This window comes from Protopterus annectens, chromosome 8.part0, assembly GCF_019279795.1.
Source record: "Protopterus annectens isolate FY-2018-M chromosome 8.part0, PAN1.0, whole genome shotgun sequence".
Lineage (NCBI taxonomy): Eukaryota > Metazoa > Chordata > Ceratodontiformes > Protopteridae > Protopterus > Protopterus annectens.
Window position 1 is genome coordinate 1,773,584,144 of NC_056741.1, and position 16,811 is coordinate 1,773,600,954.

General features: G+C 39.2%; 1 protein-coding gene across 1 annotated transcript in view; it reads left to right on the forward strand.

Annotated features, from left to right (window-relative positions):
* Nucleotides 1-16,811, forward strand: part of LOC122808563 (cytochrome P450 2J2-like) — a 555,879-nt gene that overhangs the window by 369,777 nt on the left and 169,291 nt on the right. Inside the window, exon 4 of the mRNA XM_044079519.1 lies at nucleotides 6,836-6,927. Within this exon, the coding sequence (XP_043935454.1) occupies nucleotides 6,836-6,927 (92 nt within the window). The remainder of the gene's footprint in view (nucleotides 1-6,835; nucleotides 6,928-16,811) is intronic.

The window sequence follows — 16,811 nt, forward strand, 5'->3', positions numbered from 1 at the left end:
TGCGCATATCCGTATAATCATATTTAAATGTCGCTTACCAGCAGTGGGCAATGCATATTCCCACTAACGTGTGCTAAACATGATCTGATGACCTGCATCCCACATGCATTACTCGTGCCTTCGGGATTACGTTACATCCCTTGCAGGACGTGTGACTGGGAACATGCACAATGGTCACTGCATTTAACACTTGGACATCTGGGATTTGTACACGTGTTATGTCATTTTGTATGTGGAGTATACTACGGCTGTTACTCCATACTGCACTCACATGGGTAACTCAGTTAGTTTACATATGCATGAGTCCAGTTAATGGTATGTCCATGTGATGTTTACTGGATGTGCTCCGGCATTGGGTATGTATGTTACAGTGAGCCACACACGATACTGTGCTACACCTTCAAACGACCGTAGGTGGAGCATGCTGGGGTGATGAATACCTGCCATGGGTACACCCCATGCCTTGACACAACATCCATGATTACATTATGTGGAGCCCCTCAATGCAGCAGTGACTCGGTGCTGAGTGCGTGCTGAGTGTGTGCAGAACAGTGCTTACACACATATGCTCCCGCAATTGCCTCTGCTCCACTAAGCGACAGTTGGTTACTCGATGTTGTGGCAACAGTGGACACTGTTTGCCCTGTTTGGTGTATGGCCTGTGACAATCGGCCATGTACCTACCGATGTACCTGGTAACCTATACACACAGCACCACCATATGCTGATAGGCGCATGTGCTGTTTAGGTGTTGATATTCTGTGTTCCAATAGCTCTTGTGTGTACAATGTTTGAGGGCTGCCTATATGGGATCCACACAGTGGGCCACCTATACATTACAATTTACAGGTGGTCGTGTTTGTGTGCCATCCGTTTTACTGTGTGTGCAGGTGGAGAGGTGTGTCAGTCCATAGGGGCCTACACTGTCAGAGTATGTGCTATACGTTCCCTCTTTGCCAAGGTGTAGGCATATTGGGCATGCCTCCGTCTGCCTTCTGGGGCTGGCACAGTGTGTTTGTGGTCTGAATCCCTCTGTGCCTGTGATGGCCTTGGCAATTGTGGTGGGCTATGAAGGCCTTCACCATGTTGTCCCTGCTGCAGCTGTTTCCGCAGGATCATATTATGTAGCATGACACATGCTATGATGATGTGGGCACATGTGCCTGGAGAGTACTGCAAGGCTCCACCAGATGTGTCCAAGCACCAGAACCGTGATTTCAACATCCCGAACACATGCTCTATGATGATTCTGGTTTGTACGTGTGCCTCATTATGGCGTTCTTGCATGGGTGTGTGTGCATTTCTGAAGGGAGTCATCATCCACGGCTTCAGTGCATAGCCAGCATCCCCCACAAGGTGGCCATGTGGGATGTCCCCCCTGACAAATACCTGATACAGCTGTGAGGCATGCCAGATATGGGAGTCATGGTAGCTTCCAGGGCTGCCAGCACACACATCCATGATAATGCCCTGGGCATTGCACATGACCTGGCAGTTGATGGAGTGGAATCCCTTGCGGTTTATGTAGCACCTACCATGCTAACCGGGTGGGGACTTGATTTGTATGTGCATGCAGTCTATCACACCCAGTACCTCTGGGTAGTGTGCCACACAGTGAAAGTGACGCATATTGCTGGCCAACTCCTCCTGAGTTCAGGGGAAGTATATATGCTCATTGGCATGTGGTAACATGGCATCCAGGAACTGGTGTAGTACCCTGGATGCTGATGCCTGTGAGATCCCCATTATATCTCCAGTTGGCCTTTGAAAGTTACCTGTGGCTAGTATTCGCAAGCTTACACATACCTTCATGTCCACTGGGATGGGTTCCCCTCTGTTGTTTCTGCTTCTCAGGTGTGGCCGACACAGCTCCACTATTTGCTGTCAGATGTCCCTGTCCATCCTGTAACACTCTACAATCTCCAGATCATGTAGCCCCTGCTAGGTTACCCTTGGTCTGATCACTCTTCTCCTCCTCCTTCGGGGCCTGTGGTGGTTGTCGGCATCATCCTCCACAACACCGTCAGTCTCTAACACATGCTGATGAATAACAGCTATGGCAGCTCCCAACATGTACATTTTAAAAGTTCCCCGTGTGTTTACACCTATGGTGCAGTGTTTGAGAATACACAGGTGTGTGTAGGGTGCTTTCACACTTTATACTATTGTGCTGTGAACACCGATGATGTCATAGGGTGTGTATGTACGATCATATCTACAGGGTATCTTATGTGTTTTACTACCGGAATACTATTGTGGTGCCTTTGGTGTTGAATTACATTTGCCTGCCGTGGATTATCTCTTGACCTTCCCTTTACATTTCTGCACGTTCCACCTACCATTTTCTGGCATGCATCCAGCAGCCTGCTTTCATTTGTACTTTCCTAGACCTGGCTTATCTTGCGTAACATGTGCTATTGCCGGTCTACTGTCAGTTTGCTTTCCTCTGCTATGACAGATCTCCTATCTTTGCAATCCAATGCCTCCCCTCCTTTTTTTGCAATCCAATGCCTCCCCTATCCTGTTTTGCAGTTTTCTGCGAGCAGACTTGTCAGCTGCCGTCGATTGGCCGCCGTGAGTTGGTTGGTGTTAATTGCTCAGTAGTACTCCAATTACCCTACTTCAGCATTTCCTTCTTTTCTTCCCCTGATCTTCCTGTTTGTGCTATTGTTCACGGCACTTGCATCCACTTACCGGGTTTCGGGCACGTTTTCCTCCCCATACACATGCGCTTTCGGGCACCTTGTGTGCTCTCAGCTGAACGATTCTATACCTTCCTCCCCACCCCTGTCCTGCAGCTTTGCTTAGCAATGGCTAGGCCAGATTTGCATTGCTCCAATGTGCTTACTGCTACGGTGGCACACCCCTCTGCTGATGTCATGTATCTCCTATGAGCCACTCCTCAGTGTTATAGCGCTGCACCGTTTGGTACATCCTTCATCCGGCGGGATATTTGCGATTCAGTATTACCTGCCTCATTTGCATGGCATTGACTACTAATTCATAGTTACCGCGCCAAACACTGTTGCAGGCCCTTATCAACCCTTGCACCTTGGTTGTGGTGTTCCATGCCTACCATTGTGTATTATGGTGAAAACCTGATCTGATTTGTATTACATTGCGATTTTATGACATTTTTATATATTTTCTTTATGTTCCTGTTTGCGCACACATGCCCTGCGGTTGTACTGTGCGTTACTGTGGACATGACATTAAATGTTGTTTTTTCAGTGTTGTGCATCTTTTCTTATGCCATTGGCTGTGTATTTAGCCATTGGCATATGTTAACTTTGTAATACATGAGTCTGGTCTGCTTCCATTGCTCCGATGTTCTGTTTGGGAAAATGTAAACCATGTTTTCTTTGGTTTACATTTCCCTGGGCTTACGCTATGCCTGCACCACTTCATGAATCGCTATCTGCCTTCATTTGCATGGTGCAACACTGCGCATGGGGTGATTAGCATACCTATGCAGAGGGCTGTGCAGTTCTGGCGTACGCCGGTAGTGCACGTGGAATTGGATCGTACCTGAATCGCTCATCGGCCACATTTGGCATTATTCCGCCTACGCTACGCCTGTGCCTGGTGCAAGCTTCATGAATCCTGGGGGTAGTCAATTTGTTTGCAGCCATCCCTCATGACACTGGGTGGCTTATTTCAGAGGGGCTTTGCTTACGAGTGATAACATTGATAAAACTAAATCAATGCACTGCTAGAACTTACAGAAATTGATCTGAAAAACAACTACATCAGTTTTGAGGGTGAATTGTTCCATCAGGTTGCAGAGGTAGCCATGGGCGCTAAATGTGCCCCCGTGTACGCCAATTTAGTGTTGTTACATTGGGAAGAATTGTATATTTTTCCTATTGTTTTTATGGACAAGATTTTGTTTTACAATCGTTTCCTGGTTGATACTTTGATCTTGTGGAAAGGAAGTGAACAGGAAGCCAAAAGTTTTGTAGAGTATTTGAACCATACTACTACTTTTTTACAATTTACTCACACTTGGCATGTTTCCAAAATAGATTTTTTGGACATTCACTTGACGAACACAGACATAGGGTTACACAGCAACATACACCAGAAAAAAACATATTCCAACTCCCTTTTACACTTCGACAGCTGCCACCCTTACCACTAGAGGAAAGGCATTGTTAAGGGGCAAGTGGTGATGCTGGCAAGGTTGGTTAGTGACAATTTAGTCTTCCAACAGGAAATGTTCAATCTAGTAGGGATGTTTCTGGAGAGAGGGTACCCATTAAGACTTCTTTTGAGCACAAAGCATGACGTTAAGCACAAAAGATCTATGTCTTTTGTGCCCATTTTGACATCTGGTATAATCGCAACAAGAGTTGACAAAAGGAACAATTCCTATGTATTTGTTTTAAAATACAGTAAATTGAGTACACCCCTTATTGATGCACTTACAAAAACATGGGAGTTATGTTTTGATGAACATAACAAGAGAATATTGGGAACCCAACCCACGGTTGTTTTCAGTAGGGGTAAAAACATTAAGAACATACTAGAAAGCAACATTCACAAATGGCTTAAATCATGGATGTTTAAATGTGGGGCATGTAGATTTTGTTGCTACATTAACGATGGACCCTATGTAGCAATACATGGACATAGTCATACTTTGTCATGACCTGGCAGATGCAGCTGTAACACCGCTATGCTGGTATATGTAGCCACTTGTGTCAGCTGCTCTGCCTTTTATGTGGGCAAAACAGTGCGTAGACTCAAGGACAGAATAAGTGATCATCTGAGAGAAATTAAAAGCTAGGATGTTCACAATGCACTGTATGTTCACAGTACTGTTTGAACCAATTTTAAGAAATTTATTTTCTTTGTTATTGATCGTGTGACACCCAATACAAGAGGGGGGAACGACAGACTCCTGGTTGAAAATAAGGAATACAAGTGACAACTTGGGTTTAATGCCACACGTACACCAGGATTAAATGATGGTATCTCATTTATGTCAGTCCTGAAACAGTGATCTTATGTAGTTTAGGGAATCTCACATCCTTTGTTTTTAGGTTAGGAGTTCCTTGTTTGTTCCTGGATGATTTGTTTGTTTTTTAAAAAAATACATTTATTTATATCTATTTTTAACTTATTAGATTTAAAGTTCATATACATTTTTATATATTTTTCTGCACACCAATCAATTTTTCTGATGCATCAATTTATATGAACTAAGTATTAATCTGTAAGTGTGTTTTTTTATTTCATTATAATATGGTTTGTATTATGACATATGCAGTACTATTTTGATTGGTTCATCACTTGATGAACTGGGTTATTTAAACTATGGCCTATGTCTTTTCCAATGACAATGAAGAAGCTACATTGGTGCTGAAAGCACTTAGTTATTGGATCAGATCTTATTTCCCATTAAAGTTGTTATGACCTGACCAGTTGTTGGGACTTTCAGTTTATTTCTTGTTTTTTTGCCCGTTGGGTTTTGCTTTTGACTGAATTTCGCTGAATACTTGTTGACTATGTGGTGTTTGCTGTTACTGTGTTTTGACAGAGTAATATAGAACCTGAAAGCACTACCGAGCTTTTGCTTTGAATCTCTTCACCACCATAAGTAAATTTGTGAGTAATTAAATGTAATTAAATGTTTTAACATACCAATTAAGGGGATATAGAAAGGCTGATTAAACTGCATTAATTTATTCCTTAAAAGGCTTTTGTAGCCGAGGTATCGGATGAAGTTAAATAAAAGAAACAGCAGCTAATTCAGTGCTTCCAGACTGTGTTTTTTTTTCTTGGGTAGAATTCCTTGTTCCCTTTGGGGAACTGTTGGTGTTTTTTCGAATATGTCCTTGGAAGGAGCATCTGCAATTCCAGGTGTGTTTAAAACTCAGGCTGATATGGAAAGATTAAGGTGTACCGAGATGTGGAACGAGAGAGATGACAAAATGGTTAATAATGACCCATGGTCCATGGGGATGGAGAGTCGTATGGATGAGAGGTATGAACAGTTGAAGAAATTGTTAAAGAAGGAAGTTTCCTTATACTATGACATTAGACTGCTGTAGATATGAACATTACACCAAGGGGGCAAAGAGTAGATCAGCTGCCTGCTTTTGAGTTCTCAAATCAAGAGCTTGACTTATTAGGGGAGTGAAAAACAGTCTCATTATTATGTACCACTAATTGGCTCAAAATTTTAATAAGAATTATCCATGCACAGGAGAGGGTACATAATGCTATAGTGGAACTACAGGAAGTATTGACTGCTGAAACCTCTGAAAACAGTTTTTCCAGCAAGGTGCGTGAAATTAAGTTGAGTGTGGCCAAGGTGGAGTCAGAAGTCATAAATAGAAAAAAGAGAAAATTAAATTGTGATATTAATGACTACAACAGTGGTATAATCTTTTCATGGCAGCGGACGGATGGCATCTACGTCAAGCTGGTAGAAGGAGTAGAACACGTTCAAGTCCATCCTCTCACGATACGTCTCTATCCTCGGGCAAGCCGGTGTCCAACAGACGAAAGAGCATCTCTTTTGAAGATGTGAGCAAAGCAGTTGGTGGACCTCTCCAATTAGAGAACATGGAAAGCTCTGAGAATCAGAATTGGGGGAAAGGCAGAGGAAGAAGGTTCCAGGGAAAGGGGAAGAGAAACGGAGCTGTCCTATTGGGTATGTGTTGTTCCCAGTGTAGAGAATTTACTCCCTGGTAACTGTCTCCTGAACTCTGAAATAGAACGTGAAAAAAAAAAAAAACTGATGTCAATGTATTTTTTGCTGAGACTGGGGAAAGTTTATTTCCAGTATCTTGTGCATTAAAATTGACTGATGATAATATTATGGTAGATCCGGTGACACTAGCAAACCAAATGAAAAATGCTGGTGGTAGCAGTACTGTAAATGAAGCATTAAATATTGTGACGTTAACAGAGGCAGCAGTGAGTGTTCTGCTTAAAGGTACAAAGTTCGTTCCAACGTTTTATCCTACAGTTGCTGATATTTTGGGTGAAGCAAAAAAATTTTGTAGAAAACTACACTTAAGGACATTTTTTGGCAGTAAAGAGCAAATGCTATCTATCATAGGGGAATGAACGTACTGTACTGAATGAAGCAAATGAAGAAAATATGGAGGACTCACTGCTTAATATGTTTATTTATGACAACCCGTTTATTGGCTGGGGCAATGTTCTAGCTTGGAAAGTGACTCTGATTTGTTCAATGTTGAAAATGCTTTTTTTTCTACTGGGTATGGTAGACTGAATGTGCCTAAAGTTCCTTATCATAGTTCTTTCGTACCCCCTAAAAATTCTAATGCGGTTAATTTGTTTGAGAATGCATTATGCAAACAAATCAAAGATATTTATTGTCATTTCATTAAGAATTCTAAAGTATGGAATCTAAATAAGGAGCAATGGTTGTCATTAAAGCAGTTACATAGCTTAACCACCAGCTATGTATTTACACAAGCAGACAAAGGGAGAAATTGGGTCATTCTGACCAAGAATGACTACAACAATATGGTATTTGATTTATCTGACAACATGGTTTATGAAAAATTGCATTCCAACCCAGTGAAGGAATTCAATGAAGGTTTATTGGAATTACTGGAAAGGGGAGAAAGGCTGGGATTTTTTGATGGAAAAGATGTTACAAAATTATATCTTAAGAATCCAATGGATGCCAGTTTTTTTTGCAATTCCCAAGTTACATAAATCTATGACTAAACCTCCTGGAAGACCAATAGTCGTGGGGATGAGGTCTTTTTTGCAGAACCTAGGCATCTTTTTGGATTCTCATTTAAAAGTCTTTCTCCCCAGAGTCCAGTCATATATTAAGAATACTTCCCATGTTTTGGAGTGCATTAATAAAATCCAGTGGAAGTCAGATTATTATCTTGCTTGTGTAGATGTTAAGTCCCTATATATGAATATTAAAATTGAAAAAGGTTCGGAGGCAATTGTAAAAATAATGGGGGAAGGCCCTAAAACTGCTTATATTTGCCAACTTTTGGAATATGCTTTGACACATAACTACTTTGTTTTTGAATGGGAATGTTATTTGCAGTTAGAGGGAACAGCAATGGGGGCATAGTTTTCCCCTCATGCCATTTGATTTATGGCCTTCTTTGAAAATATGCTCACTTATCCAACACAGTTTGTCAGGAACAGGGTAGTTATGTTCAAACACTTTACTGATGATTTGATTTTTGTGTGCAAGGGTGAACAATGTGAATTTGATAATTTTATGAGTATGTTAAATCAGAACTCATTTGGGTTAGAATTCACATATAGAGTTAACAACAGAATCATGCAATTGTTGGATGTGGAATTCTACGTAGATGTTAATGGGGATTTACACTACAGGCCTTTTCATAAAGTAACTGCTGCAGATAGTTTTTTGGAGGCTAATAGGGCACACCCTTTCATTTGATAAAATCTCTACCATATGGGGAACTCAAGCAAACTATGACTAATACCTCTGATAAGAAGGTTTTAGAAAAAGAATTCACTGTGGTGAGAAATAGATTACTTAAAAGGGGGTATACAGATGGATACATTCAGGGAGCTTACTGAGGGAAGGTGGATACAAGAAGTATTTTGAGTAGTCCCAGAGGTTTTCAGAAAAGTCAAAGAGAAAAAAGAAAAGGAAGGGAAAATGTAGAGTCTATGTTTCTTGTGACAAAGTTCTCTCCCTTTTCTGAAATACTTAGGGAGTTGGTAAATAAATTATGGTCAGTGATTTATAGGGATAAAGTAGTAGAGAATTTAAAGTTATGTTTTCATATGGTCATTTTAGTAATTTAAAAGAATTATTGAAACAAAAGGCACAGGGCACAATGGGGAAGAGACTAGGGGCATTCCCCTGTGGAGTGTGCAAAATATGTCGCAAAATAAAAATGTGGATGGATGGACAATAAATGGGAAGAAATTCTGGATCAGAAATGAGTTTAAATGCGATTCCTGTGGTGTGGTCTACATTATTGAGTGTGGATGCACACCCAGGATGAGGTATATAGGACAAGCAAAAAGAAAGGTCAAGTTAAGAATTTTAAAACATTTGGGAGATGTGAGGAATAGGAGAATGGAGAGCCCAGTGGCTCAACATTTTTGCACTGTCCATGGCAGAAGTACTGACAGCTTCTTCTTTAGTGTTCTAGCTAAACTTTTTGGATGTCAAAATATGGGGGGGAGATGATTTTAGATGTAGACTCTTAAGGTTAGAAACCAAAATTATAGTGAATTTAGGTACTTTGTTCCCCAGTGGGTTAAATTTGGAAATTAATTAGGATGTGTAGAAGAAACACTTAATAGCTCATAGTAACACAAGTAGAATATTAAAATAATATAAATTAATAATATGATGAATAGAAGTAGAAAAGTGCAATAATACATTAGTAATATGCAAACAATTAATGGAATGAATGAAATATTGTTATATGTATTGAAACATTGAGATTTATTTGAAACAAATTTATTTAATGAATATATTAACATATATTTATTACAAAGCATTGATTATTTATTAATTAATTGTTAAGAATGTTTAAATGTTCACTATTTAATGCAGTATATAGGAAATGGATGCAAGTTCAGTATGCTGTATGAGAGTTTTGGGCTTTTTTATTGTGTATATCTGTTTGACATGGGGGTACACCTTTAAGTGTGGGTAGTAGTTTATATTAATTTAATTAAATTTGTGAGTAATTAAATTTAATTAAATGTATTAACACGCCAATTAAGGGAATATAAAAAGGCTGCTTAAACTGCATTGATTTATTCCTTAGAAGGCTTGTGTAACCAAATTACAGGATGAAGTTAAATAAAAGAAACAGCAGCTAATTCAGTGCTTCCAGACTGTGTTTTTTTTTCTTGGGGAGAATTTCCTGTTCCCTTTGGGGAACTGTTGGTATTTTTTCGAATGGGTTTGTTTTAGGTTTAGTTCATTCCGTTGTATTTTGTGGCAAGTGTTTGTTTTCCCTGTAAGTATTCATCGATTAGCGGAAATGCGTTTCAATGAATACTTGTCGATCTTTAGGTGTTCGATATTACATTTCGACATCGTAATATAGACCCTTAGCTAACTTGGCTTTGACTGTGTTCTGCATAACTACTGGAACTTTCCGTGGTGGTCTGATAACTGAGCTGACCTCTGGGTCTAACTTCATGGAGTATACAACTGGTAGTTTGCCTAGTTTGTCTGCAAAAATATCAGCGTACTCAGAAAAAAATTTTGGGTGAAATTTGAGCTGTTGTCATGCAGGCTTACATGGTAAACTCCTTTGTTAAGTGAAAGCAGTCCCATTTTCAAACTGTCTCTGAGGCCTAATAATGACTGCATATGTCTCTTGACTATGAATAATTGCAAATCACAGTTGTTCCTAGTAGAGTAACATGAAAGCATGGGTCTATATTATGCCCTCAAAACACCATAACAGTGAACACCACATCATCGACAACTATTCACTGAAATGCACTTCCGTGAATGGCTGAATACTTAATGGGCAAAGACGTTGTTGGCCAATTACACAATTTTGCCCTTTTCTCCACTGTAGTGCGATGTTGGAGTTGGTATATTTAGTTAGGGAGTGTGGGTGGTGCAGTCTCCACATGACTGGGTTTGGTCTAGGTAGATTTAGTTTCATTAATCTGTGGGGCAAGTATTTGTTTGCCCTTTAAGTATTCACCGAATCACGGAAGTGAATTTCGCTGAATACTTGTTGACGATGTTCAAAAATGTTCGCTGTTACTGTGTTTTGACGGAGTAATATAGACCCTGAAAGCACTACTGAACCTTTGTTTTGAATCTCTTCACCACCATAAGCAACAAGCTTTGCACACTTTGTCAAATCAAGCTGTTCTGCAGCTTTTACTCTAGCAAATGTTTCTGCTGACAACAGTGCACTTTGAGCCAGTATCTACTTTAAGCTCTATGCAACTCCCATTAATCCAAACAGTACAAAATATTTAAGTCTTTGCCCACAAATCTACTGCATTGACTGTTTCACCAAGTACAGACACACCGCCAACATAAAAAGTAGGGTTGCAGCTTTCTAATTGATTAATTTGCCTCTTGGAATGCCCTCTTTTAATAAAAGAGTGTGCCTTATTTGATTTACAAAACCTTTTAAATGATTCCACTTATTGCAAGAATGACACTGCTGACCAAAAGCTAATCACTTTTCTCTTTTAGACTCATGATTTACATCACAATTATGACAGTTGACTATAAATCTGGGTGGGGGCACATGCTTTGACTTTGCTAACTCACCTTTATGCTTCATTGAGCATACTCTGGAATTTGCTGGAAAAGACTCAGAGTTTCCCAGGGACTGTTACAGGACCTGCAGTAGCTGCCATGTGATTGGGCCCATTTCTTTTAACCATGTGCTACATACTATCAACATGAGCTTTGTCACTGTGTCTTCTACTACTATTTTCATTTGTAAGCATACTTGTGTGCTTTTCTGTAAGCTGATATATCTGACAAATCTCAATGGCCTTAATCCCTGTCTCGAAGCAAAATCTTTCTCACTGTGTCATTATTAATACCACACACAAGCCTGTCTTTTATCAACGCATCTCTCAAATCACCAAATCTGCACATTTTAGCCTTGTTTCTCAAATCAGTTATATATGCTGCAAAAGTTTCACCAGGCTTTTGATCTCTTGTGTAAAATAAGTGCCGTTCCACTGTAATGTTCATTTGGGTTTTACACATTATTCTAAATTTACATTTTAAGCACTCGGGGTCTTCCCTTGTTTCAGTCGGTACTACAATATGGTGGTCTTCCCCCTCCCCTGCAAACACAGCAGGTGCATACACAAATGAATGCTCTCTTTCAGTGGCCTCTGAATCAGCTAAATTAAGCAGAATAAATGCCTTTGTATACACATCTTTGTCAGAAAAAGCAGCCTGTATGAAAATATCATATTCCTGCTCAAACACTCACCAATTATCTCCATTATTTTTATCAAACACAAGGGGTTCAGGTCTGCAAACACCTGCTGCCATGTCCACAGATTACAGTAAAACACAATACAAAATGGCCCTTGTAATTATGTATGAGCATTCACAAACACCAGGTACTTGTAATAATAATCAAATGCACAGTAAACTCTTTGAAAGAATGTACTCTTTGAAATATACCTTGAAATAACTGTACTTTGCAAAATATGCTTTGAAATGACTGTACTTTGTGAAATAACTGCACTGTAATACTATACAGACTTGCACTTTGGACACTTCAGATATTTTGAATAGCTTCAGTTAATACGAAAAAGTAGCACAGCAAAAACATCTAGTAGTTTTCCTTTTTTGTACATTTTATGTGATTCAGACATTGTTTAAAACATTTTCATAACAATTTTGAATATTTTTATCAGTATGTTGCAGTTTCAGACATTTCATTTAATAAGAAAATTGTTTTGAGCATTCTGAGTGCTTTGTTTATATTTATAGCAAAAGAAATAATTTAAGCAAGTTTTAGTACCTGCAATTTGTTTCTGACCTGTTTTGTGAGTCGTTTGAGCAGTCCTGTATATATTCCTCCAACTCTGACCAGTTGCCTCATGTATGTAAGTCTGGATCTCATTCTGATACCATGTCTATTTTCTTATGTGCATTAAGAAGACATTAAGGCTTGAGTGTTCATTTAAGTAGTTTATTGTATACAAATACATCATAATGGATGGCAGGAACATTAAACTTAAATGAACTGTCTAACCAACTGACAGACTACATACTTGCATGCTCACACTATGGCTGCTCACTCAAAATGGCACTCTTACTTGCACATGCTCAGTACTTACATTTATGTGCTGACTCACTAGAAAGCTTCTTAAAGGTATATCAGACACTCTGATCAACAGTAGCTTGACCTGAGCATCCTTGACCCTTACTGTCTGCTTAAAGCTAAATCCAAAATTCTTGCTCTTTATTAGAGTTTTGCAGAAATGGGATACCAAGCTAGCTGAACACCTTAAGGGGGGATCTCAATCGCCACCCATCTGTCCCCTTTCTACACTAGAGTTTGGATAAATCCATCTATTCCTAGCAGATTCAAATTTCCATGATTATACCACTCCTCCTGCCCCACCCCTTTAAACACTTACCCCTCCTCCTACCCCACTCCATTAATCACTCTGACCATCTCCCCGCCTCTTCCTTTGATATGTCTAGAGGCCAGGGCATTGTGCTGATATGCCCTAAGTTATCCACTGACTCTACCTAAACTGCTATGCTGCTTACCTTATTCTCTGAACATCACCCTTTTCAGGGACGAGGTTCTTCCTCCTTTTTATGCCATCCCTTATAGAGGTCACTACCCCCATGTCATCCATTCACCCTCTGTTACTCCAAAACAACCTAAATCCAGGCATTTCAGCTTTCAATCCCTCTGCACCATTCCCCTCCTGTATCATCATCCTTCATCTTCTTTACCAGGCTCAGTTACCTGCACAGTAATACAGCTAGCTGATCTGGTGTCATCCTCAACTTAAAATTAGGAAGCAAAATAAAATGTTCTTATGAATTCTTGCAACTTGCAACTGTACAGCAACTGCAAAAATATCCACAAAGTTTATCAGGCAAGTGAAGAAGAGAAGAAGATTGCCATGACTGTCTTACACATCCTACACACACACACACACACACACACACATTTACACACAAGGGCAATTAAAAGCTGCCAATCTACCTACTGCATTTCTCTTAGATGTGGGAAGAAACCAGAGTACCCAGAGAAAACCTACATGAACAGAAGGAGATGCAGATTATGAATAGAAGCAACTCCAGTTAAAAATCTAACTGGAGAACCTCTTGATGGTAAATGACAATAGTACCCAATATTCCTCTGTGCCACACAGTGCATGCCATACATTTCATGTCTTTTCTTCTCATCATGGTCTTGTAAATGGCCAAAACAGCTGTTTATTGACCTTACCAAAGCTTTTGATCTCACTGACCACTTCCTCTTCTTTCACTCCATCCAAGAAATCAGAATTAGTTCCAATATTTTTTCCTGTTTCCAAGATTTCTTAACAAATGTGAATTTCAAAGTCAAATATATCATCACCATCACTTCTAGTACTACTTAACAAATAAGTGCTCAAAGACTCCACACTTGCTCCACTGTTGTTTTCAATCTTTATTAACAACCTACCCACCAATCTCCCTAATCATCCCATCATTCTATACTCTGATGACATGGTTATCCTTCGATCCAATCCACTTCATATATAGCTATTTAAACCCAGCTTCAGTATCCTTGAAGACCTTTACTACATAGGTGTAAGCTACTCCTAAACCCCTCCAAAATGAAAAGTATGATATTTGAAACTTTGCAAAACCTGAAACAAAATTAAAAAAATCTCAACATCACAGATCTCAATTGTACCCCAACAGAAACAACTACGTGATTTAAATACCTAGGTTTATGGCTGGGCCAATCACTTAACTTAGGCAACCACATAGAAAATGCCATAAGAAAGATCAACTCTCTTTTATTCTGAACCCGGAAAATATCTCCCTTGCCCATCAGACCAGCTAGAGCTGCATTAGACAAGGAAGTCCTCCTTGTTTAACTTGAATACAGGATTCCCATCATAGCCACAGCCTCTAAAAAACTCAACCTCTATACAAGTCATTGAAAGCAAAATTTGCTGATTTATTTTCACCCCCCCCCCAGAACACCACTGCACCACCCACTCTAAAGCCAGATCACTCCCAGTCATCTGCACAGATGAGCTATTCCTAGGATCTGTTCTTTTCCAACTATTTCAACTACATACCTTTCCATCTCTTGCAGCCAAACTCCATAATAAAACCACCCCCTATAATCTCCACAGCTTCTACTAATTCATTCCAACCCTCCAGACACCCCAAATAAAATAGCATTGTACTGACCACTCCTACAAACTCTGATAACCCCCTTCACCTAAAAGAAATCTCCTGTTTCCCACTTACAGGGCACAACTCAAAAGCACTTCCATAAAAAATCTGACTGCAAGTGCTTTTCTATTGGATATATTACCTAACTCCTCCCTCAACTGCATCACTTCTACTTCTGCTTTTTGTTTTCCACCTGCTTCTTACCTTCCATATTTGCTTTTCTTCTCTCATTGTTTCAGCTGTATGCTGAACTTTGTACCTTCTGTAATTACTCTGTGTTTGTGAATTAGCTCTGTTTTACTTTTATGAATTTTTTTCTTCCAGGTCTATTGTGGTACAAACTTAAATAAGTAAACAAATAAATAAAACTAAATATACTGTTAATCATTTTATATAAACTGTTACTGTGATCTTGCTACAAACAGAGTGTAATCTGCCTGACATTTGAGTCAACCACATTTAATTAGCTTAACTTTGCTCACATTCAGGAGTAATACATTGTCTCCATACCACAGGTTGCCCCCTTGTTTGTTTGTTCATGAGATATTACATGTACTGCATATGTGTTAAAAAGGCAAGTCCACAACACTGATCATGCAGCATACCCTAGTAAATTTGCTGAACGTTGTCTTTATGCTCCCAGCGTGTACTTTGTGTTTTGTTGTTGTTAAAAACATGGTGATAGTTTTTTTTCTCCTACCTCCCCACAACTGATTGGTGATATCTTTCATTCTTTTTTTAATGACTCTGTAAATATGTATAATCAAAATGTGTTAATTACATGACTGAAACTAAAGTACAACTACATAAAACCTTTAATTCAATGCTTTAGAGGCATTTCCAAAGATAAAATTTCAAAATATCATAGAAGATCTCTTCATTGTGAAGCAGTTATTTGTGTGTAATTTGCATTTGTATTTTATTAAATCATTTATTGGAGTTTCACTGCCTTCTTTTTTGTGTGGTAGAAAATATCTTGCAAGATCTCTTCATTGTGAAGCGATTCTGATATATAGTTGGCTGACCATTGTCATTTAACATTTTTGCTAAGGTTCCTTGTATACACTTTTTATTTAATTACCTTTGAAATATAAGTAACACTGCTTGGTCTACACCTGTCTGTCTTATTCCTTCTGTCCTCATTCTTGCATACAGGCATTGCTGCTAACAGATTCCAGGCCAACAGCATATACAGTATTCATTTGATGACTTCTGTCTGACAGACAAGATGGTCCTTAACTTCATAAGCAGGTTGCCACAGACCTTCATCTATGATAAGATTCACACATGGTGTTTATGCTTAACTTTTTATGCAAAATCATTAATGGTTTTGGTTCACATATAAAACCCCAACTATGATGCTGCAGCCACCTCTGACCCTGAGAATTTTTGTTCTCATTTACTTTTTAATAACTTATTCTTCATCTTTAATGCTTCTGCTAACCTTAATATGATGAATTTTTGAAGCCCTTTGATGCTGTTCTGTGGAGCTTTGTCTCAGTCATAAAACTGAATTAGTGACAGTTTATTTAAACTACACTGCTTTGCCACTAGGAGGCACAGTGGTGCAGTGTTGACCACTGATTCCTCACAGGGCTTGGTTCTTCAGTTTATTACTCAACAGGTATGCCTTTAGTGTGGCTGGGTGCCCATTCTTTCTTGGTGGGCTTATGCCGTTTGCTGTGTCTTCCTTCCACAATGCAAGTAAGGGCTGTAGGTGAATTGATTACCCTCTAAATTGACTATAGGTGTGCATGCCATGTGAAAATGATTTAGTGTGTGTGTGTGTGTGTATATATATATATATATATATATATATATATATATATATATATACACACGCACCGCATGTGTATGCTTATGTGCATATTAGGCAAATTTGTAAGCCAAAAAGGTCACCACCTGTCCAAAGGATATTCACCTTCAGACTACC